Source organism: Telopea speciosissima, chromosome 7 (assembly GCF_018873765.1).
Source record: "Telopea speciosissima isolate NSW1024214 ecotype Mountain lineage chromosome 7, Tspe_v1, whole genome shotgun sequence".
NCBI classification, from domain to species: domain Eukaryota; kingdom Viridiplantae; phylum Streptophyta; class Magnoliopsida; order Proteales; family Proteaceae; genus Telopea; species Telopea speciosissima.
This window is the reverse complement of record NC_057922.1, coordinates 32762850-32788636: the sequence shown is the minus strand read 5'-3', so window position 1 is coordinate 32788636 and position 25787 is coordinate 32762850. Positions and strand designations below refer to the sequence as shown.

At 38.8% G+C, this 25787-nt stretch overlaps 1 protein-coding gene across 2 annotated transcripts; it reads right to left on the bottom strand.

Annotated features, from left to right (window-relative positions):
• Nucleotides 1-419: 419 nt before the first annotated feature.
• Nucleotides 420-18522, bottom strand: LOC122669108 (basic leucine zipper and W2 domain-containing protein 2-like). Of its 2 annotated transcripts, XM_043865785.1 has the most exons (9): nt 18491-18522; nt 18386-18455; nt 17713-17736; nt 13988-14093; nt 13787-13855; nt 8288-8781; nt 6071-6332; nt 1363-1571; nt 420-591 (listed from the first exon to the last, which is right to left on the bottom strand). In XM_043865785.1, the coding sequence occupies exons 2-9, from the start codon at nt 18388-18390 to the stop codon at nt 525-527; spliced, it is 1236 nt and encodes a 411-aa protein (XP_043721720.1). In that variant the 5' UTR covers nt 18391-18455; nt 18491-18522; the 3' UTR covers nt 420-524. The 2 variants fall into 2 exon arrangements, with proteins under 2 accessions (XP_043721720.1, XP_043721719.1); XM_043865784.1 differs by lacking the exon at nt 18491-18522 and having other exon boundaries at nt 18383-18455.
• Between the last annotated feature and the right edge of the window lie 7265 nt (nt 18523-25787).

Here is a 25787-nt window from a genome sequence, read left to right as displayed (position 1 = left end):
AAGATGTCCTCTGTCATTTTTAAGCCTACTCAAATTGGCCTCATAGGTTCCCACATCCACCTCCATTGTTCTGAGTGTCATCTCCTCCCCCCTCCCAAATACATCTCTAAAGGTACAGCACCATTCCAGAAAGTGCAATGAAAACCATCAGATTTGTTCAAGATCTAATCCAATTCCTGTATGCATGTAAATAGGATTTGAATGAGAAGCAGCCTAACAAGGTTTTTAGGGTTTGGACTACATCATCAACACAAATTCAAGCTGCTGCATGCAACCACCATATTCATGATGAAAGAGAGAGAGAGAGAGAGAACTATGTTTATTGCAAGTAACAAACATTAACTGTTAACACTCATTAAAATATAATTTACGTAAGCCATTGACACTGTCATTAACACACAAGAAGTTACACGTTACACTATCATCGACGCATAATAAGTTATGTGATTATCAGGAAGGTAAATATTCCGAGACAATAAATTACTAGTTTATGAGACGAGGGAGATCACAATCTCAATCTTCACTCATTCTTCTTCTTCAGCCTCTTCCAGCCAATTCACAAATGGCTCCAATGCCTTCACAAAGGTTTGTCTGCAGCAAATCGCACATAAAATCAATAAATTCTCAAACTAAACCTAAAATATAGAATCCAGGCAGGATTAGTGCTTCTATGACTGGAAGATTCCTAATGGGAATCAGACAGCCTATGATGGGAAAGTAGGTCCATAGAGTATAAAATAATTTATCTAAACACTCACCGGAATGTGGACATGAGGCATGTGCTATGTTCATTTCAATCAAAGATTACAAATTGGACAAGATGGGAAGGATATTCACATTTCATTCTCCAATGTTCATCAAATATTTAAATGTATCAGAAAGGAAAAAATGGAGTAATTCGAAGCCAATGGTCAATTGACCTCTGCCTGTAACTGCTACTTAGGCACATCTAGTCAGGTTACGTGCAAACCAAAGCCCAATATGTAGCTAAACATCAACTTGAACTCAATCCAAGGATCCAAGCTGAATCATACAGAACACCAGATTCAATTTGGAACTGGCTAGTTATGAACAGCTACAGTCCTGTTTGTTCTGTCATTCCACTATAACCTAGGGCTACGTCTTCTTAATATTTCACAGGGTTAAGTCAATTTGGATCTTCACCCAACCCCAATCAAGCACAAAGTTACTTTCCAATCTGAAGTCCAAGGTCCAGAAGGCCATCCCAACCGAAAAAGGTAGAGCAGGTTGGTTAGGTTCATGCTGGACCAAGCCCAAGATGCACCCCTGCCAGTGAAGGGGACAAAGGATTGACAAAACCTACACCATTTGGCTGTAGGATAACAGTATCAATTTACGTACCTGCCCTTTGGGTTTGTTCCTTTGCGGAACCAAACAAGAACGGTATCTTCTGCAAGCACATCCTGATCATAGAGAGACCTCACAATTTCAGGAAATAACTTCATTAATTTTGCATCCTCATAGCACTGGATTTGAACTTTGTACATGAGTTCAAGCTCCAACTTCCCATTGGTACAGAAAGTATTTAAAAGTTCTGCCCATGTTTTCACCTGTTCACAAGGAAACATTCTGATCAACAAAATTGAAACCATCAAAGCTTATCAAAGTGATGTGCAAGACTGTAAGGCATGGGAAGAAAAACTTCAACGCATGGTTGCACAAAAATAACTTCAAAAGCATTACTATCTCCTATAAAGAATTGAGAAAATGAAAGAAGACAATAATATGGCCAATGGGCATCCTGCTGGTAAACAAATTGAAACCAACAGAAATCAAGAGGACAACTGTTAGCACAGTTGGTTGGAGTCCTGTGCAGTAGATCACAGGCTCCCAGGAGGTCTCGGGTTTGAGCCTCCTATCCTCACCTTGTCCTCCCCCCCCCCCCACCCCTCTTAGCCCCTTTGTCCCTCCCCCCACTCTCTCGATCCCCCTTTGTAACATCAAAAAACCCTGAAAGAAATCAAAGCTGTGTACATGAGATGGATGGTTTTTTCTTGGGAAAATAATAAAAGACAAACAAAATAAAGAAATTACTAGATTTATTTCTGTAAACACATGCAAAGACAATATTTCATACAGAACGAAGATTTGCACATGACTCGTCCAATTGAACAAGGCTGACTCAACTCTATCTTGGGTTGCCTCCAGGTCGGGTGTAAGACTTCCAAGGTTTTAAAACTTGGAACCATCTACGGGATCGGTCTCCATAAATTCCAAGTCGAGTAGTCCCAGAAGCGGCCAGGATTTGGTCGGACTCAGTATGCATAGAATCGGGTTTAATTGGAATTGGCCAGGCCACGTCAGCCAAATCAGAACCAAGTTTTAAAACCATGCAGAAGTCTTCAAAATGCAACCTACATTCATAAACATAGCCTCTTTCCTTATGGTTGGAACAGAATAAATGTGCAGGTGAGAGGATCTAAAAATGCACAACCATGTTGATCAAGATTTTTGAGATGCCAGGGTGCCCTTGCAATCAGACAACCTGACGTAAGCATTGTCCTCAGTTCAATTTAAAAAGGAAAAGGGGCGGGTGTGGGAGAAAGGCTCAGAGTCATCATTGTACAAATTCACCGTTTAGAGGATCAATGTGAATCTCATTAATTATTCATCAATAGATGAACATAGTGCCCACAAATAGGGTTAGACTAAGCTGAAAATTGGGTTGTTTGCCAATTGTTCCTCAAGTTTCACTTAGAATTAGAAGCCAACGCAAGAAGTCAAGAACCCATGATATATCCACTGACTAATAGGTTAAATAAATATAAGATCCGTCTAAATGACACCTCTATAGGTGTATTTAGAATTTGTAACCTTCTTTTGATTGCCTCTCGTCTTATTCCCAAAAGGCCTTTAAGTCGGGTAAAAAACAGTTTTCAAAATAATTTGAAAGTGACTTATCCTTGTATCATTGTCTTGCACATTTTCGTGTACATGAGAAATTACAGAATTTACCCTCATTGAGAAAAAAAGCGTTATACTACAAGAGCATAAAAGTAAGGTTACACATGATTTCACCTTAAGGGTGTCAATAAGAAAATCCCACACACGTCCAACACAGATACATACATACATCCATACAACTATATATATATATATATATACACACTTATTGTGGCCCCGGTTCATTAGCATTCCACCCTTCAAACTATGATAGTCTCTCCGGATCGAAAGTCTAACAGTAGTCACCTATTCAGTAAATTCCAAGTGATGGTGCTATAAATATATATATATATATGGCAAGAGATCTCTACTTGGTCGCATGGTCTCTACACAAGCATCTGGGCCAATGGGTGAGCATGCCTGGGTATCTACCCAGGGGCAGAGGCTTCGTCTCACGGTGCCCTGTGAGAGGGCATAGGAAACAAGCATGGTATCTATACAAGCGTTTGAGTCAATGGGTGAGCACGCCTGGGTATCTACCCAGGAGCAGAGGTGTCGTCTCACGGTGTCCTGTGAGAGGGCGGAGGACACACCACCAAGTAGAGATCTCTTGCCATATATATGTACACAGATTAAATTTTCTTTTTCACAGTCATGTATGGTCAGTTCACAGCAAAGGATGGAGAGATGAAGGGGGGAAAAAGTAATTTTCTCCGAAGACGGGTCTCTCAAAGAGTAATAACGGGGTCTCCTAACAAAAGCAATCATCTTTTCCTTTTAAAACATGTAATAGAAGATTGATTGATGACAAAAAAAAAAGAACAAAACACAATGGGCTAATCCCAACTATGAAAACAACCAGCCAAAGACTTCGAATCACCACAGACAGCCACCTGATTCCCAACAGAAGTATGAAACCCAAACATGCGCCCAAGTTTTAAAGTATTGGGTATCGTATCGGAAGGGTGATTTTAAGAGACATATTGTATCATATCTGAAAAACTCAAGATACGCTAAAACCTAAGGATATGCATGGAATGGTCAAGAAATGCATGGATGTGCTTAGGATACATGCAAAATACAGTTTTGAACATAAAACATCTTATTAATGCAATATGTAAAATAATATATATATATATATACATAGTTTGATGTAATGATTGAGTCTTTTTACCTAATCTAGTGATGCATAACAAAAAATAAAAGTGATCTGCAACTTTACCTCTGTTTTCCCAAATCTGTTTCGATCTGTGATTTGATCACTATAAAACCGCAAAACTTGTTAAAATGGTTAAGATTAGGGTCATCTTTATCCACTGATATGGACCGATACAAAAGGATCATAGGACACTTTAAAACTTCATACACCAAATAGGATGCAGTTCAAGAAGTAGATAGCATATCATCCCCAAGTAACGCTCACACTTTCACATTCCCTAGGCTGAGGCTTACCTCCACCGACATCTACCATCACCTCCTTAATACTCTTAATTTAGAATTAATGCAATTACGGGTTTGAAAACCCTGTTTAGAATCGTTATGGGACATCCAAGTACCTAAATAGGTCAATATGAAACGGGAGTGGCAATCTGATAATTAACCAGAAGTTTCAAGGGGCTCTACAGTAGAAATGTAGAATAAAGGGAAGGGATAAGGTAGGAATTATAAAATAAAGAGGGGCAACTTGGAATGAATTAAGTGAAGGGCATATGTAGAGATAAATACAAAGGTGAGGGGTATTAATGTAAGTAGAAGGAATAAAATAAGGAATTAATAAATAGAAGAAAGGGGGGGGGGGGGGAGGAGAGGTTGTCTAAAATCACCCAACCAAAAGCAACCAGTGGCACTTGGTAGGCTTGCGATCAACTGAAATCTCCCAAACAATGCTCCAAATCACAGGAAATTTTGAGGGAAGATTTGAAATTCTCTATCATACCCACAACAAGAATAGATTTGGGTTCAAGGATCAAAGGAGAAAATTTCTCTGCAAATTATGTCAAATGGAACCAAAAGTATCAGGTCAGTTTGCTGGTTTGAATCTCACAACAGAAAATAACTTCTGGGGGAAACCACCTAGAACCTGGCTTGCCCTAAAGTGGTGAATCAAAACCCAACAGAAGAACCGCTAACAATAGAGATACCAGGAAATAGAGAAGAAGAAAACGAGGACAGAAGAGGAAGAAAAAGAATGGGAAGAACAATGATTAAAGCAAAGAGAGAAAACTTACCGGGGACGATTCAAGTTTGGAAACTCAAAACAATTAGGAAATTAAATCCTCCATAGCTATCTCCTACCAAAATAAAGGCAAATAAAATAAAATACAAGATTACAATATCAACCCCATTTAATGCTTAAAAAATACTGGACCCCAATCAGATTTGGACCCGGTTCTCAGTCTGACTTTCAAACGTGTTCGGGCTGGTCCATGGAAGCGCTACAGCATCAAGAATATATTGAATAGGCGCTTTCAAGCAAGGGTTCACTTGATCAAACTGTAAAGGGCAGCAGATTAAGATCTTGTTGTGGCTTATCATATCATAAACATAAGTAAATAAATAATACTTGATAGGCTTGACAATCTGATTCTATTAAAGCACTTTCAAGATCAGGAGAAAAGAAAGGAATCATTGTCAACAAGGTAGAACATAAAGGTTGCACAAAAAAATTAGACATCAACCGCAATGTAGAATCCAACTAATGGGGAAAGGAAAATGTTTAAGGGAATCTGGGATCAGCCTTCTTCTAGGACACCACCCCCCAATTGTGTTCCACATTGAAGAATAAAAATTCCTAAACAAAGCCAATGAAATAGAGGGATACCAGGTTGTGCAATGCAATAAGAGGGGTTAGTTAGATTGCTGACCCCAAAATTAGACATCAGCAAGAAAGTAGAATCCAACTAATGAGGAAAGGAAAATGCTTAAGGGAACCTGGGATCAGCCTTCTTCTAGGATACCCACTAATTGTGTTTCACATTGAGTAATAAAAATTCCTAAACAACGAAAATGAAATAGAGGGATACCAGGTTGTGCAATGCAACAGGAGGGGTCAGTTAGATTGCTGACCCCAAGATCCTCCTAGCATTGTTCAATAAGGATTTAAAGAAACCAAAAAAGAGAAATGGTAATGGAAAATAAACAATGATAAAGTATGTATAATCCACACCTGCCGGAGAGCTGAATTAGCATTCTGCTGCTGATTTTTCCCAGACCATTGAACAGCATCCATTATGACATCCCACAAAATGCGTACAACTTCAATGTCAGGTAAATTAGCATCCTTAACACGTTGCTTCACAGTATCTATGACTTCGGATATATCGGTCTCCTCGGCTATCTGGGTTGTCAGTGCAGACTTCATCTCCTTGAGTTTGACCTCAAACATCTTCTTTTCATTGTATTGAACCAAATTTAGTAACCCTGCCTTGCTGGCCATCAGAGAGACCACAAGTTTCAACATAATATTCAGAGAGTGGAAATAAACATTTAAAAAAAAGTATTGGAATTGAAAAGTAACTTGTGAATATAACATCCTAATTTTTTAGGAAAAGAAATTCTTAATGGGTGATTGATGCAGAATCCCAGCCATGTTAGCAGTAGAAAGAAGAGGGAAAAGAGCTTGTAGTTCAAACTGATTCAGTTTGGTTCAGTTTTCTGGTCCAAACCTGGCCTATGGTCCCAGTACAGCTTGGTCTGGCCAGAACAGTTCCAGTCGTGAGGCCGAGTTTGGTCACTTTAGGTCTCCAGTTTCAATGAATTATTCCAGTCCACAGCTGGAATATTATCAGATCTGTCCAGTCAACAGTCCAGATTGTGGAAGATGCTTAAGAAGCTTATGTCAAGGCTGGTTAGGAATAATATATTCCAACCCTTTCCATTATTTATTCAAAATCATTGGGTTGTAATAGATCTCCAGAATAGGCTGATCGATGGGGAAAAGTTTCAAAGTCGGTTTAGAATTGTTTCTCTTATCTCAATGTTTTAAGTCAGTTAAAGGACTCCCAACACATCCCATCAATTGGAGTGTTGAGAATCCTATTTTGTTTCCGTTTTCAGTATTATAAATCACTGTATGAGCCTAACAGCCAGACAGTCGATTGAATAAATGAACAAGTGTTTTCTCCTATGGATTCCGTAGGTAAAGATTCTGGTGGGTTCCCAATCATATCTTCTCTTTTCTGTTATCAATCTTCTCTTCCAAATTACAGGTCAGATCTAAACTTCTTCTTACCCTGTGCATGTAAGTTCCGGGTTTTCTTTATTCTGTTTTGCTTTTCTAATTATTGTTCTGTAACTTTGGTTTCTACCATGTTCTTCTTCAGTTTTCAGTTCTGACTTCTAGTTCCAGGTTCTAGTTTATATTCTGTTTCAAAACCCTTAAAACTGATCGATTTTCAAGAGTCCTACTTTCAGTCAACTTCAAGACCTTAGCTTTCTGATTTGATAATCTGAATCTGATTTTCAGAATACCGTTTATGGGCTTATACTGCTGTTAATCATCTATTCTGTTCTTCCATCAATTCTGTTTTGAACCATTGAAAGCCTGCTTTCAGTTTACTGGGTTTTCAGTTTCCTTGTTCCAATACGAAAAATTCCATAAATTTGAATCTGGCCCCCCTGGATTCGTCCCATATTTTACTATTTTGTTCTCCCTGTTAAACTAGCCACTCGACCAGAATTTCTGCCCCTATCATACCAGTCTTTAGTGAGTTATTAAATTTCTATGTTGCTGGTTCATTGTTCCATTCCTGTGATTCTGGCTTTCAATGAGGTTTCTTAATACTAAATCCCCTAGGCCCCTAGAACCCCATTAGTAATAGTTTTGCTGTCATGACTCATGATAGGCTGATTGTTGCAATTATTATTTCTAGATCTGGTAATTTTAGCACAAAAGCTTCTGAAATAATCACCATTGCTGAAACAATGCTAAATCGGATTTCCACTATTGAAAATAATTCATTTTCACATTGAATTTAAAGAAAAGGAACAAAGCTATCCATATCAATTTCTAGAAAATGTGATCCATATCCTCAAACATTAAAAATTTACTTCAGAAGTTCCATAATGCAACCCATGCAGCAGAAATTTTTAACAATGACCTAAATTCCTGTCTAGAAATTAGAAAGTAGAAACTACTTTAACTAAACAGTAAATTCAACTGATCACAAAAAAAAATTTCACAAAAAGATGCTAGAAAATATATTATCAATGTTATATCATTCACAGATCAGAGAGACAGTTTGCTAAAATCATTGCCCATCTTTGCCACAAAAGTACAAGGATTCCAAGAGCACTCTAAGAACACAATCTATAAATCATTAATCAGCATGTGCATTTTCAGCAAATTAAATAGGCCAGAGTATTTCTATTGAAAGGAACCCACGTGAAATGCTCAGAAAAACCTTCCAGAGTGCGCTTAGATGATGGGAAGAAGTCAAAGAGATTGTCCTCCATCTTCCCTCGCTTCAAAAGTGCAATCAGATCATCAAGGCTATTATCCACAAGATATTCCGTGAAGAAGTCTGTTATAAATGCGAGCACTATCCCCTTGCCAACAAGATTGTCCTTGAGCAGTGGCTGGAATACTGTCTCCGGTGGAAGCCCAGATAGCTTTTGGGAGAATGTAAGGGCTGTAAAAATTGCAAGCTTCTTCCTTTCATTCTCCTCAAAAAGTTCCAATGACTGCAGGAATCTTCGCATAACATTTTCAAGATTCTTTATTAGAAACGGCCTGCGGCGCAAAATCTTTTGAATATAGAGAACAGATGGCAAAATAGCTTCACGTTTTGGTTCACAATCTATAATAGAATAAGTGTGGCGCTCCCCCTCATCAGGCTTTGTCGTACCAGGTTGAGTGCGTCCTCCTGTGAAGACAACCTGCAGTTGTACAACAAATAATACTCTTCTATCATACCCCGACAACAACTGCAAGCCAACTCGTAAGCAGTCAAAAATAGAAAATCAATATAGAAATTACTCTATGGTGCCATCTTAATTTTTTTAAATTACCCAGTTCATATTGCAAGAGAGAGACAGAGAGAGAACAATGATAGAACAGGCAGTTACAGAGTTCACAAAAGGAGGTATATTAATCTAGAATGAACAGATTTCTATACTTAGAATTCTATGAAGGGCATCTTCTGCACCGAATGCTGCAGTTGCACAATCGGGATTTGCTTATTTAGGGATTTTTTTTTTTTGGGGGGGGGGGGAAGGGGGAAGTAGACAGTAGAAGATTTAATTGAATTTCTATTTATTACTAGTTGCTATTTTTATGTTTTTGGAGTCCTATAAGAAGTTGTATGGGATAATTTCTGATGAAATGAATTAAAATTTAGTTGGAATTGTTTTTTTGGTACTAGAAGCAAGCTTGAATTACCAGAGAAATTGGGTGGGCCCCTGGAAAAAGAAAAAAAAATCGAAATCAAAAAGAAAGAAGAGAAATTGGGCCATGTTCCCCTAGAGAGGCCGCCTTCTCTCAGGCCAGCAGTTTTTTACTTCTAGTCGACTGCTCTATAACGGGCTTCCCTGTTCCTAGGCTCTACTTGATCGTCTATGCTCCAATCCAGCAAGTAATAATTAAATTCGTGGTCTTCTTCCTTTCCCCATCAAGTCTCTCTCTTTCTTCAGCATCGATTCTCTTCTTCTGAACTTATTTCCCAGGTTTGATCCCTCCAAAGTCTGTTATATTATCCATATTTTCTTTCAATTCTTTGATACTATTTTCCAACAACCTGCGGTACTGTTGGACTGAATAAATGTGAACAACGAAACTCCATCACTGGTTGATTTGGTTTGATATTCAGGGAAAAAATTACCTTCATCTACGACTCAAAGGTTGGTTCACAACTTACCGCCAGTTCTGAGTTCAGCATTAAACTCTCTCGTTCTCTCTCTCTCTTCATCTGTTGTTTTGAGTGATTCTTAGAAGCATTCAAAGGGTATTAGAGTTGGGAATCATACCCCTAAGATTCACGTTAAGCAGGGTTCTGAAGGGGAAGTTTTCTCAATCCCTAAGATTACTGGTTTATTGCAACCAGTGCTAAGTCATGAGGAAGAAACATATTCCTCACAGTTGCATTTAATTCCCCATCTTATTACACCAAAGCCCCCTGCTCATCTTTTAGTTCTACTTAATTCTTTATTATTCAGAAGCAACAAATTAGTCCCTCCTCTAATTTCATTGTTGTTCTGTGACTTCTGTCCCTTTTTTGTTTACTCTATTCTTGAGGATCCTGACTGTTCCAGAATTTACAGGTTTGCCATTATACCTTTAATTTGAGTTTTCTTCTAATTTGGTGGGCTCACAGCGACCTACAATCAGGGTTATTGAACCTTAGGTTGCACCACGCCACCAACTAAGGGCCATACGAGACCAAATCTGTATTCCCCTTCGATCATGAAAGAACCATAAAGCATTAAAACCTCAAGAAATGTGGACCACAATCAACCAGAATATCCAGTTCTCCTGGACACAAAAAAGGAAATAGGCGAGTTACAACTTCACAGAGCACAGTGAAACAGACCAAGTTCACATGAAGTGGAGGAAAAATTCTATGCGGATGCAGCCCAGATAAAGGTTGCCTTGAGATGGGTCCCACACACAGTTAAATAGTGCCAATTCCTATGATAGATGGATAAACTAAAAGGATTCTATAGTGCTGCTCTGGTCTAATTCATTCTCTTAATTTCAGATTGCATGGGTAATTCTGTAATTTTCTGGAATGTGACTTGGTAGCCTAATACTTTTGTTCTTATATGGGTCACTTAAATTTGGCATCAGTCAGCTTCAGTTTACTCTGTGATTGGGCAAAAATACTAAAGTTTCTCATTTGACTTTTCAGACGATAGAAATCATCTCAGTCCAACTCTCAAAGCTCTTCTTCAGCCTATAGATTTTTAGGTAAAAATTATTGTTTAGCCAGATGATGGTGCCCTCACAATTTTCTCAATTATGTTCCCAACAACATAGTACAAGGTCTTGGCGAGATCTCGGCCATCTCGTCTCGGTTTCATCAAGTTTCAAGACGAGATGGGTTACAATACTGAAATAGTACATTTTCTCGGCCGATATCTCAGAAATCTCAGCAAGATTTCGCTCGTCTCGGTGAAACTGTTACAAACCACATATAAAAGGTGCATTATTTCAGTCAGACTCTCGACCAGTCTTGCTTTCTACCCTGCCTTCCCAAAAACTCTCCATTTGCTCAATTTTTTTTATCAAATACAACCTAATCTTGCTTGCATTCATTAAATTTCTTGCCAAACAACAACATTTGGTTCTTGATTTGCTGCACAACAACATCATTTGGAGGAGATTACAACTTGAAGATAAAGCACTATTTAATGGTTGGCAATTTGATGTCTCATTCCTAATGCTTATTTAGGTTTTTTTACTTGAATTATGTGTTCTAGTACTAACGATTATTTCATATCACTGTATATATACAGCGTAGACTACCAACCATAGGTCCAAAGTCAAACTTACCTTTTAAGTTTTTAAAAAATTTCAGGGTTCCATTACGTTTATAGAGCCTAAAATAGACTGAACAGAAACTATCATGGCTTAATTAGGACATATGGCCACCAAAATCAGGGGCTGGAAAAAAAAAAAAATACACCAACTCGGCCGAGATCCTCGGTTTCGGGCCTGACCGAAACAAGGTCCGAAACCGAAACCTCAAACCTTGCCCGACAAGACCAAGAGAATGACTCCAAAAGCCTGATAGTCCAAAGTGTTGAATTGTAAGACATTCAAATATTCCTGAGCACAAGCATAGAAAGCAAAAAAATAATTAAAATAACCTTTATCAGAAAATAATAACTGAAATGTGAGAAAGCTCCTACATTTAATAGGTAGGTGCAGGTCAATGACTTGAAGGACGTAGGTAAATGATTAGATGCCTTTAATCATGTAAATGAAATATGTGCACAATTGAGAATCATGCTTTTGGAGCAGAAAAACAATGTTCATTATCAAAAAAAAAAAAAAGCTAACACAGGTCCTTAGGCAATATCAAACTTAACAATAAATCTCCACCATTGATTAAAGGTGATAATGTCAGAAGAATCTACACTATTGGGTAGAGTGGCTGAGGAGGCAAAGGAGATGGAAGACCATAAATAGAAAAGCTTAGAAGTCATAAACAGTTTGCAAAATCTAATGGTATTAGTTATATGCCAACGTAGAACATGAGAATTATCATTTGTCAAACAAGAATATCTATAAAGTGAGAGCAAGGATAATGACCGGTCGGGTAAGAATTGTTGCATATTTCTTGGTTTACTGCAAATAGTTACGGGTTTTTGTCCTTCTGTTGCTGTTCTGGTTTTGATTTTGGTACGCGCTTCCTGTCCTCCCTTTGAAGGATTTCTCTCCCTACAAATGGTATGCTGCCCAATTTTTATTTTTATTTTTTTGTCTGCTTAGAATTAAATTAACAATTAACAAAATTGACTAAATTGCCATGATGTGCACATTTTTTCTTTTTAATTTTTTTGGCAGGAAAGAGAGAGTAAATGTCTAATAACAGATTAATACGTGCATAGATTCACAATAATGTTTAGAGTGAAGAATGTTTCCCACATCATTAGACCAAGAACTCCTCCCTCCCCCCCCCCCCCTGCAGCTACAGGTTCAAATAGCAGCCAAGTACACTGCCACCCAGAGGGGGTTCACTATCTGACTAACCCAATCCCTTGATGGCCAACTTATTTGGACTTCAAATTGTTAGTGACTTAGGGAGACTTAAACAACTGCATGGTGAAACCTACATCCCCTAATCCATTGCCTTCTTCATGCAGGAGCATAGGCAACGGATATATGTCATGTCTTTGTTTACCTTCACTATTTATTTCATTATTTGTTGGTATTAAGAAGTACAATTCTAGGGGCCTGCATTACTTGATAAGTGAATAAATATTGGATGCTAGCTGGTAACAATTAAGATTCCAAATTTTGGAATTTTTGTGGCTGTCATGAATTAAGCTCTATAAAGAATTGTGTGGATACGTGTCCATCAATTCTAGTTCATCTTGTTAAAAACATATTTCAACAGCTCATGTAGATGCTGAAAACCGACTGTCCCAACCCTAGCTTGGACAAGTCCAACTAAGTTCTCTAGGGTTATCTTCAATATTTCCATATTTCTCCATCAATCTCTGCTGGTTCATGTATTTCTGCAACTTACTGGGAAAATAAGATTGGTTGCAACATTCGTGTTGCTCCCAAGTATGCCCTGCATGACTTCCCCTCCTTTTATCCACTTTCCCGAAATATGCAGACTGTACTAATATTACGTCCACTTAATTTCTAATAAATGCTGATAATGGCCAACTTAATTTGATATCACATCAACAAACATTTCCCAACTCAACCTACATCCAGTCTCAGAATTCTGAATCTTGAAATAATCAATAGCATGTTTTCACCCTCATAAGAGCAGAACTTCAGATTTTAGGCAAATCTTAGATATATTGTTAAAGCACACAATACTGCTTAAGACCGATTACTCAAACTACTGAACTTCAATGACTAAAACCTAACTATCACCATAAAAAATTTCCCCTCCATATCTGAATTACTCTGATTCCTCAGCAAGGTCACTTCTATTATTTCGTCAGATTCATGTGTTAGTATTCGGGTAAAGATATTTGAGTGAGTCTTATAGCATTCAATGACTTATCTGATCCATATATAATGACAAGCATCTTCCAGCAAGATACATCAGAATGATGCACACAAATAAATCCAACTGATCTGAGTCAAAGCTTCTTAAATTTCTGCATTTTCTCCATAATGTGTCTAAAAAGAATACCATTGGAAAGTACACAATAAAAAAAGATGTTAATAAAATTATCATGGCTTATTTCAAAATCTTACCTCGAAGAAGGTGTCACCATATCTTGAGAAGTTCAAGTCTGCAGACTCTATGCTCTTGGCAACAAGTTCCTGTAGTCGCAAACACTTGGTCAGTCATATCAAGATAACTGAATCATCAAATGGTCAAGACAAATAATGGTCAATACAGGAGCACTCCTTTCTGAAAACCGCATAATTAAAACATTTCAACTGCTAACTTACAAGATCACCGTCATTTTCCAGATAAATCTGGACCACTGCTTCTGCAAATGCTGCAGGGTCCAGAGGCGCTGCAATATTCCGTTTGCGGGTCTTAATCCGCGTACCACTGCAAATTTGAAGAAATGAAATAATATTAAACCTAACAAATTGTACTATGAGCAGAAGGATCTCCATATGGTCTTTATTGACCTAGAAAAAGTTTGACAGTGTCCCTCGAGAGTTAATTTGGCAAGTATTAGAGAAAAAAATGTTTTAAGTAAATATGTGGGCATAGTCAAAGACCTGTATAATGGTGTGGTGACTGGTGACTAGTACAAGAACTGTAGGGGGACAAGGTAGTGAATTCCCAATACAATAAGATTATATTAAGGATCAGTTTTAAGTCCTTATTTGTTAAGCTTATCATAGATGAAGTAACCAGAGACATTCAAGATCAAGTCCCTGGGTGTATACTTTTTGTTGATGATATTGTTTTGGTGGATGAGACAAAAGTAGGGATTAACACCAAGTTGGAATTATGGAGATCAACCTATGAATCAAAATGTTCTAAGATAAGTAGAACGAAAAAAGAATATATGGTGTGGAACTTTTATTAAAATGGGTCGGATAATGAGATGGTGAAAATTGATGAGAGGGAGATTCCGCAAAGTGAATATTTTAGGTATCTGTGCTCAATCATTTATAAAGGAAAAATCGAAGATGATGTTACACAGTGAATTAAAATAGGATGGATGAAGTGGAGAGGTGCATCCGGAGTGTTGTATGATCAACATATTCCTTTTTAAGGAAAAATTTATAGAACAGTCATACAATCGGCTATGATGTATGGTGGGGAATGTTGAGCAATTAATAAACATCATATAGATAAACACAGTGCAGCTGAGATAAGTATGTTGAAATGGATGTGTGGTAAAAATAGGAAGGATAATAAAAGGAATGAACAAATAAAAGCTGATTTGGGAATTGCTCTGATACATGATACTGATGGAGATTCATCACCAAATAGGGTTTGTTTCATTGGGAATAAGTCTAGGGTTGAGTTACATACATGTTGAGCCTTTGATCCCATGGGTTTCTAATGTAATAGGCCACTTTTATGGGCCTAAAATATGGGTAACTAGGTTGCATACGGGATTAGCTCCCATACTTAGTTTTTAATTTGGTGTTTTAAAGTGAACCGGTTCAACCAATGGTTCAATTTAAGTGATTTTAGTTGTTTTCTTTTCAGTATTTAAGATGGGCTGAATTAGGACTCTATTTTGAGTCTTTTAATTTCCTAGCCAGTTTAAGTTGGCTAATAGGTTACGGATTAGTAGGGGTGTCAAAAAAGCCCGCTCGGCCCGAATCCGCCCTGAGCCCGGCCCTGATTTTTCAGCCCGAAGGGCGGGTTAGGGTTTAGAAAGTGCCATTAATGCACAACCCCAAACCAACAGCATACGTATCCACTCCATTATGGAGAAAACATGTCTGCTTGTGTGTACTTGAGATATCTCATCCAAAAATTATTGGTTATCATCTGCACATGTATAAATTAAAGAATAAAAGAAAATTTGCCTCTAAGAGAAGCACAATTCCAGATGCATCAACTATAGCACCACCAGAAAACACACAGAAACCCACCCCACCCCACCGCCCTTTTTCTTAAAGTTGGTTCATTTCTGGTGCATTCTCTTTTCATTGGGTGGATCAATAACGAGCAAGTTTAATTCAAATATATTAAAGCTCCATATACAAGTAGGGATGGAACCCAAAGAAATACATATAAAAATATATGCATCTACAAAATAGACCTTTGCAATGGATGAACATCCAACTACATGGAAAAGATTACCTATTCAGCTCTTTTTCTGTCGCCTCTTTTCATTTTCTCCCCTGTACTTCCCTGTGTTTTCTTCTCAACCTAATAAAGCATTAAGGATCTGATAACTTTTCTACCTCTAACTAGTAAACTTCCCTTAAGATTGACTTCTGGAAAATCTTTCATTTCTTTTAGTGAGATTGCAAATGAATCAAAGGTCAAACAAACCCACACAAAAAAAAAATCTGATAAAAGTATCACTAACAACACAACAATAACAACTACTCAGCCTTATCCCAACTAAATGGGGTTGGCTACATGGATCCTTGCCCTCCAAAAAAGCATCACTAAATTTCCAGATAATAAATAATCCATCCTCCTGTAATCTATTTACCAATTTAACCACTTTGAAGCAACACCCCTCCCCAACTCTTCATAATCTATTTTTGCACTTTCACTCCATCAAGCGACAAGATACAAATATCCAATTAATAGACTTCTGTACACTCCAAATCTATCCCTAATCCTATATAAGAGATTCTCATATCCTTAAAACATCTTTGACCATTTGACAAAGCTTCATTCACAACTCCAAATCTTTCAATACCAAATGGCATGACTTTTTGGGGCAAAAAAATCTCAGTATTTCAAATCACCCATCTTAAAATGTTCAATTATGCCATATACACAAAGATCCATCAAAATAATTTATTCTCCAGTGTTGTCCAATTTGCTTAGTTAAAGTCCTAGATTTGCAATACCCATAAACTGTAACATTCTTAAATAGAGCCAAATAGTACTCTGTCACAATATATACTCAGGTTTATGATATGGTGTATATACCCATAGTCTACGCTCCTTTAAATTTGACAGATATTATTCCATGAAGTTGGGGAGAACTTGAGATTATTCTATGAAGTTGGGGAGAACTTGATCATAATAAATTTCAGAGGAGACGCAGCTTGAAGTGAACAAATCAACCAAGCAGTAGGGATTTTGGTGCGTCTTGCTTGAGTATATCAAGTGAAAACTCCCTTAGTGACCTAGTCCACAGTTATGAGAGAGAATCCTATTTCAGAAACCTAGAGGAAGTTTGGGAAAAGAAACAAATCATCGCTACTGAAACCACCATGCAAAGAACTCAAGTTCTTTGAATAATAAAGCTAAGTTTTATTTACAGCGCTGAATTCCCAATTAGATGTGTTGGTTCTCAGAAGAGACATCACAGAAGGTAGTGACTGCAAGGCTACATCATTTCAATAGAAAAAACACTTTTACATGAGAGGGAGGTTGAAACTCTCATATATGACTTGCCAAGGTAGCATGAACTGACACATCACATGCCCCTACTATTTGTCTTTTTTCCTGTTACAAATCACAATTGACTGTTCAAGGATTACAACACTGCAGCACATTCAGCATAGACACATTAGCAGCAGCACTGACAATATAATTCATTATTCCTACCATAAACTCAACATGGTAAGATAAATTTGTATCCTAATATTTTTATTGACATTAAGTTTTAGAAATGGAAGAAACACAAAGCTAGGTGAACTGGAGAAGAACAATGAAAGAAATTCTAATATCAAATACTGAGGCAAAAAATAAATCACTAATACATCATTGCAGAGCAGCTTTAAGATGAAAATGCTAATGATCAGACTTGCAGATCCCAATAAGCATCATTTAGCCACATATTACGATGGAATATCAGAATTGCAATAAACATTTAGTAAAATGAAAAACCCAACTAATACACAGACCATAGAACTTGAACTCATTGGTAGCAATAGAAAATCTTCTCATGCCAACAAAATAAAATTTTCAATAACCATATGCACTTATATAACTAAGAACTTATCCATAAACAAAGCATACAGTTATATGAGTCGAATAAAGAAATGAAGTAAAAAAGACACAGTACCCGAGAGTGGGTCTCTCCTTCGAGCTGCACAAAGAAACAAATAAGTGAAAAAACATCAGTGGCCATTGCGTTTTTCAAATTTCAAGTGTTTTTATTGAAGAAAAATAATCCCAAAAAAAATTAAAAAATTGAACCTAAAAGAGAAACTCAAAATGGAGAAATTCGCCGAACCCACCATCTTTTCTCACAAAAGACGATTACTCAACTCATTTAACCCAAAGAAAGTGATAAGACCAGAATAAGAAATTAGTAAAGAAATACAAACACAATTAGTCGATTACACAATTTCCTAAAAAAATCAAATCTTCCCTACAACAAAGAACTAATCCAAGAAGCAGAAACCCGTAACCAATCAAACAGAAAAAAAAAATTTCTAAATAACATTAAATCAAAGCAAATAATCGACAAAACAGAATACCCATATCAGCAACAAGGAGAACAACGAAAGAAAAAACCAATCGTTCCGAATCCATTCTCTCAAATAAAATCAAAGACAAGAAGGGATCTTTTTTTTTTTTTTGCCTTCTTTAACAGAACCCATAAAGCAAAAAAGATCTACAGATCGATCCAGTGAAAATAAACCACAAATCAAACTTAAAAAAGGTCATTAGCCGTACGGAATAGGAAACAAATCGAAAGAAAAAGATAGATCGATAGATCAAACAATTACTACCTCATAAACCAAGTCCGAGAGATATCAACGGAAACAGTGACTGCGTTTGAGTTCCGAACGACGCGAGAGAGAAAGAGGCAGACGCGACGAGAGAAGGAAAGAGGCAGAGGCAGAAAGAGCTTCGATGGTTTAGGCGCAGAGATATTTATTTGTTTACTTGCTTATTTGCATATATAATAGAAATGAATAATTTTGGTTAATTTCTTTTCCGATTAATAATACAAAAAATTATTTTAAAAACAAAAAAGAAAATAAAAGAAAAAGATTTCTTTTGTTTCAGAAGTTCGAATCGGAAAATTAGGAAGAGAGAGAGTGAGAGAGCGAACTGAAGATTGAAGAAGTAATGAAATTGAAATTCAACGTAAATTGAGATGAAATCTGCATTTAATTACGCTTTCACTTTAAAATCTGAATCTCCAGTATAGTCCCTTTCACCTTTTTACTTAGATTTAAATGGAAATTACTGCGTTGCCACTGTTCATTCTCAAAGACAAGTCGACATGAGATGACATAAGTCACATAACAACAACAATGCATGGCCCAAATGGTAAACTGCATTATTTGTTATACTGACATAGACATATTTTTTTTTTTTTTTTAATTCATCACAAAGAATCATGAATGCCATTTGTCAAGTGTTTCATCATTCTTACTGAAGTACCAACTAGCACATAAATGGGAAACAGTTGGGGCATGTGTCAAACATTCCAGGCATAGTGGATGGCATGATGTTTTATTTTTTTTTGATGGAAAAGACAATGAAGGACCACAAAAACATGAAAAATGATACATCACCCAAAATCGATACAGGTTCTATCTTTTTTAACAATACATGGGAAAAAAATATCTCCTGCAATTCCCTGACCGGTATAGTTTCTTTAGTATCTCTAATAAGAGGGGGGTGGACCCCACTCGGATAGAGTGTTCGGTTAGGGGTGGAATGGTCATTGTACCCCCCCTTGTTAAGGAATCGCAAGAACTATATCAGGCAAGGAATTGGAAGGGATAAAGATCCCAATACATAGAAGACTCGAAGAGGTAGAATGGCGTAACTATAGATAACCTTCATCTTCTAATCACATTACTGTTGATCAGAGTGATTCTCGTCACCTAAACTACTAATAACAATCTAAAGCCATTGAAAAATGCAAAGTTCATCAGAAGTCTTGAGCACTTCAAGTCATGATTTCCAAATAAAGATGACGAGATAACCTGGCTTAACCATAGTGGATCTCAAAGCTGGTAAATTCCCATGGTTTTGGACTAAGATGGGTTGATCTTGCTCAACCATCGATGGAATGGGATTTACATAACGGAACAAAGACTAGTGAGTTTAAATTGGGATACTTCCTTAGGGTGACTTTGCTTAGGGATCAAAACGATGGCAACTTTACTAAATTCCCTAAGCATAAACCCATTCGAAAAGAATCTCTGCACAACTTCAACAACAACTGGCCCAACCACATTCCAGTGGGATTGATAAAACCTCTCGAGATAAGAATTTATGGGCATTCATTTTCTTATGATGGTGCATTTCAATAGTGAAAAAATATGAATTGAAGCATATTTATCATTGGATAAACCTTTGCCATGTTTGAGTCAACAGTTGTACAGGTCTTACGTCACATTGTGGGAGTGAATCAGAATCCCTCAATGCTTTTAATGGCATTCACATTCTTATTCTATAAAGACGATATATACCTATGTAGAAAGTTTATAATGGTGAACATTTCTCTTAATCCATGGTGAAGAGAATCAAGGGAAATCCTTCCCCCCCCCCTTTTCATACGAATTTTTTCTCAGCACCTAGAGTCACATCAAACAATCGATAAAAGACAAAAAAATTGTTCATTGTAGGTGAAGAGAAACTCGATTTATACCTATTGCTTGGTTGATTTAGTTACCCCCCTCCCCTTTTGGGTGAACTTGACACCTTTTAATGACACCTTTTAATTGTCCATTGTCTTATTCCCATAAGTTCTTTAAGGTAGGGGTGTAAAATGAAACCCTTAAACCCTTCTGCCTCAGATAAAGCCTTGTAAGGCAATGTCACCGAGTTTTTCCAATATGCACTTCAGAGTGGAGGTAACGAGGTGGACATCGGAGGTAACGAAGCTCATCGTCGCCACCCCTATCATCGGATTCCAATGATCCTCAATCACCTCTCCATCCGCCGTTCCTGAATCCTCCCAAGTCCCAACACGCTGGCCTATGATCGTTGAAAGTACCCCTACGACCTCCTTGGGCATCACTTCCATCATTTAGCTCCCCTCCCTGGGATTTAGGCATTTATTACCACATCCCAGCTGGCTGCTTCCACCACTCCCAGAGTCTTGAGAAGATCAAGCGTAGTTTTGCATGGTGAATCCGAGCTGTCTTCGCCGTTTCCTTAGCACGAGCTTCATTATTTTGATCAATTCCTTTCACGAGTAGGATTTTCGTCGGTGGCTCTTCATCTCCCTCAAGCTCCTATTAACTAAAAGTGTTTTGATGTAAGTCCCTGCATCTTCCCTCGTTTACAATCATTTACCCTAGTACTCTATTTTGCATGTGGACTTTGGTTTCTTAAGCTAGCTACCTTATGCTCATGAGAGTCTACTAGAGGACCTTTGCATGGATCCACCTTCTCACCTCCCCCCTTTCATCTGTTCTCTTCATCATGAGTCCTACCTATTCTATTTGGAGGCTATATGGCCTGGGCTATCTCCCCCTTGTTTCTACCTATTTATACTTGGTGTTGGTGGAAAGATTGCAATGCCCCCTTCTTCCCTTGAAACCTTCCTCCCCGGTGTGAGTATTCCTGTGGCAGAGTTGTGCCTAGAAATTCCTTCCCTAATGTCTCAACCAAGTAACTCCCCCCTCACTTCCATGCCTTTCGCTGATATCCCTGGCTCGATTACATTTGCTGAATAGCTAGCGGCTGACTTCTCTTCCAAACTGGATCTCCCTACCATGCAAGTTCCCCAAGTAGATGTAACTGCTCTTGATCTGCAACAGGCTCGCGACAACCTCCAGTTTACTATCATAGGTTGGATCTTGGACAATGTCCACGTCTCTGTGCTTGAATTGCATTCTATGTTTAATAGAGCGGGCAATACGAGGGCTGTTAGAGTGGAAGAAATTCATTTAGTGGATACTGCTTCTGATCGCTTCATCACCAAATTCAAGTGTGCTAGGGACATGCATGTCACCTTGTTTGCTCAGCCTTGGGTTTACCTTGGCCATTTGGTTGTTCTTCAACACTAGAACCCTGAGATACCAGCTGAACATGTCATTTTCCCTATGGCGGTTATCTGGACTCAGCTCAAGAATCTGCATTGGATGATCTATAGTCCTACCATTCTCAATTCCATTTTCTCCAAGGTGGGCAGACGTCTCGACATTGAATGCCCCACAGGTACCATCAGCTCAAAAAATAACCTTGCGGCTAGGATCATTATTCTTCTTTCCCATAGGATCACCCATACGGCCATTGTCAACCTCAGCCCCACTATTTCCACTTTAGTCACCTTTGCTTACTAGAACAAACCTGCTTTGGTTTACCCTAATTGCTTGTTGTTCGGTTACAAGGGAGCTGATTGCCCATTTAAACCCAGGCTAGAATACCTACATGCTATTGGTCAAAGGGACCCAAACGTGGAGTTGGCTCTTATTCCGAAAGCGGCTATTCCACCGCGTCATGTCAGCCTTATTGCTGAGATCAGCTCTGTCTAAGATGAGTTCTTTATGTACCCAAGCGAAGGACAAGCTATACCTCAACCACCTAACCTTGGCAACACAGCAGCTGGAATCGGCATTCCCTTTTCACATCGAAGGAAACTGGAATTACTACAGTCAATCATCACTATGGCCCATGTTATGGGAGTGGACCTGCCTTTAACCTCTACTAACACCAGAAAGGTGACGCTGGACATAATAAAAAACAATGCTCTGCCCCACAACACAATGTAGGCACAGGAGCTTAATGTGGAAAACACGAACATCCTCCCTGTGCTTCTTCGGAACCCCTTAAAGAATCCAATGCCTAGACCTAAAAATCTGAAGCAGAAAGAGGTGGTTCACTTCGACACTACCACCTTCTCGGGTATATCCACAGCAACCCTCAACTTTCTTCCAAGTTCATGGAACACCAATGAAGTTGGTTGTGTTCTCCAGGGAGTTCCCATCCATCCTACGTCCCTCAAGATTGAAGGCATTGTGACCTCCCCAAAGAAGAGGGTTGTGATGCTTGAAGACCACGACCCTCTTACTCTCCAGTTTTGCCCTCCAAGTGCACCTGAACCTTTAAAGAAATCAAAGAATGACAAATCAACTGCAATGATCATCGACTCTGAGGCTGCGGTGACTGGCCGTAAACAGTCACCCAAAGAGAAATGATCTTCATGAGCTTTAACTGTCGAGGGATGGGTCGACCCTTGACAAGGCACAAAATTTGCCACTCCATAATAAAACACAGACCAGAAGTTTGCTTCTTCTTTTTTCTGAAACAAAGTCTTCCATTCTCAACCCTAAATCTGTGAGTAGGGATTTTTCTCTCCCCCACTTTGTGTATGAACCAGCTATCAATGGAGCTGGGGGCTTACTCCTTTTGTGGTCTAACCGTGTTAGTTGTGAAATCATCTGGAGAAGTAGTTGGTGCCTACATGTAGTTGCTCATCTTTTGGAATTGAATGAGAATTGGGAGTTGTCCTTTGTTCATCTGAGCTACGTTGAACAGATCCGAAAAGAACAATTCAACACTTTGGTTAATCTGTCTCAATTCATTCAATACCCCTGGATACTAGCTGGTGACTGGAATACGTATCTCCATCCAGAAGATAAAAAAGGAGGCAGAATTGCTACTCATTCCCAACTAAAGCCCTTCAATGATTTCATCAACACTGCATATGTCTCTGACATTAGGCAAATTGGATATCACTTTACCTGGGACAATAAGCAAGCAGGCGAGTGGAGAGTTGAGGCTAAGCTGGATCGGTTTCTGTCCAATGCAGATTGGTTTAATAAGTACCTCAATGCCCTGGTCTTCAATGAATGCATGGCTAGCTCGGATTATAGGGCGGTTTACCTACAGACTGAACATAATAAGCCGAGAGCTCCAAGACCATTCAGATTCGAAGCCCTTTGGACCAAGGAGCCATCCTATGCTGATTTACTTTACTACTCTTGGACCAGGAACCAATCCCATGGATCCCCTTCCTTTACTGTATGCGACAAGTTGAAACATCTACAAGCAGATCTCAAGTATTGGAATAAGCACATCATTGAAAATATTTTTAGGAAGATGGAGGAAACCAAAAACTCTCTTTCAAGCCGCTATAGCACGCCTCCTCCTTTGAGAAATGATTCCTGGTTCATTGAAGAAAAAAGACTCATAGCAGTATCCAAGCGCTTTGCTCATCAGGAAGAAATCATTTGGTAACAAAAATCACGATCGAAGTGGAACCTTGAGGGGGATAGAAACACCAGATTCTTCCACCTTACCACTGTCAAGCGAAGGGCCAGGAATTCCATCAGATTTCTGAATGCAAATGGAGTCACATACACGGAGGTTGAGGACTTGAGCAAGGTGGTCTCGGATTATTTCAAAGATGTCTATCAGACAAGGAATATCATAATAGAACAGGAGTATTTCATTCTTGTTCGAGGAAGGATTACTAAGGTTGACAATCTCTTTTTGAACAGTCCATTTACTGAGGATGAGTTTAAGCGCACGGTCAAGGCAATGCCTACTGATAAGGCACCCGAACCAGACAGGTTCTCAGGCTTGTTATTTCATAAGTCCTGGTCCTTGATTAGTGAAGAAATTGCTGATTGCATCAAGAGCTTCTTCAACACCGAGACCTTTTCTCTCTCTCTTAACCACACTTATATTTGCCTCATTCCTAAGGTGGACCATCTCTCATCTATTTTTGAGTTTCGACCCATAAGCCTCTACAATTTTATCTACAAAATCATCTCAAGAATCATGGTGAATAGGCTAAAGCCAATTCTGAATCGCATTATCTCCTTCAGCCAGAATGGGTTCATTAAAGGTCGACAGATTCAAGATAACGTCTTAATTTGTCATGAGCTCCTCCACAAGATTAAAAAAACGAGAAGGGGAAACAAGGGTTATTTCTCACTTAAGGTGGACATGAGCAAGGCTTACAACAAACTAGAATGGAATTTCTTGAAGTGCACTCTCTCCAACTTGGGCTTTAATGATATGTGGGTTAAAAAAGTGATGTTTTGCGTGGAGAGCACTCAATTGGGAATTCTCCTCAATGGTTCCCCCCTCCCCTTCTTCAAGCCTTCTCGTGGTATCTGTCAAGGGGACCCCCTGTCGTCATACCTTTTTGTGCTTTGTGCGGAGGTTCTCTCTACTAAGCTCTCGATCGCAATAATGGATAACAAGATCAAGGGTGTCCAAATCAACAGAGGTGGGGAGAAAATCTCACACATGGCCTTTGCTGATGATTTGATCCTATTTGGGGAGGCGTTCATGACTGAGGCCAGGGCATTAAATGATGTGATCCAAACTTACTACAACTTCTCTGGGAAAACAATAAATATCAGCAAGTCCATAGCCCAATTCAGCCCCTCTGTAACCTTGGAAACCAGGAGTCTCTTGAGGGACTTCTTTCAAATCACTCCTACCTCTTCACTAGACAAATACCTGGGGATCCCATTCATAGGTGGAAAACTCTCCAAGGCTCACTGCACTGAACTGATTGATAGGGTGATTGCTCGACTCCAACATTGGAAATCATAGTATCTCAGTCCGGCTGGTAAGACCATACTGGTTCAATCCACCCTTTCAGCCATGTCACTATATACAATGTCCTATTTTAAGCTCCCAGTTTCAGTTCTAAAAACTCTTGATGCCACCTGCAGAAATTTCTACTGGTCCAGTGGAACAAAACATTTGGTGCCCACCATCCCTTGGGAAACTATCCGCCGTCCTAAGCGAGCCGGGGGACTCAACGTCAAACTCTCGGCTCCTATGAATCTTGCCATTCTAGCCAAGAAAGGATGGGAATTGCTTCACCACCCCCTTTCACTTTAGGCTAAGCTAATGAAGGTTAAGTATTTCCCTTCCTCCTCTTTTTTGGAGGCTACTGCCCTTAATCTCCTTCCTGGGGTTGGAAATCCATCTGTTCTACTCGCGATCTCCTACACAGTGGCCTCTTCTTCTGCGTGGGTGACGATCGTTCTATCAACCCATGGACAGACTACTGGATCCCCAATCACCCACCACCCTTAGCCCCATTTCCACTCCCTCTGAATGCCCCTAACATTGTCGTGGATTTCATCGATCCTTTCTCCAGAACTTGGCATAGGGAATTGATCTTCCATTGGTGGCCGCCAGATATAGCATTCTCCATCTTATCCATCCTTCTCCCCATTAACGGCGCCTTCACGG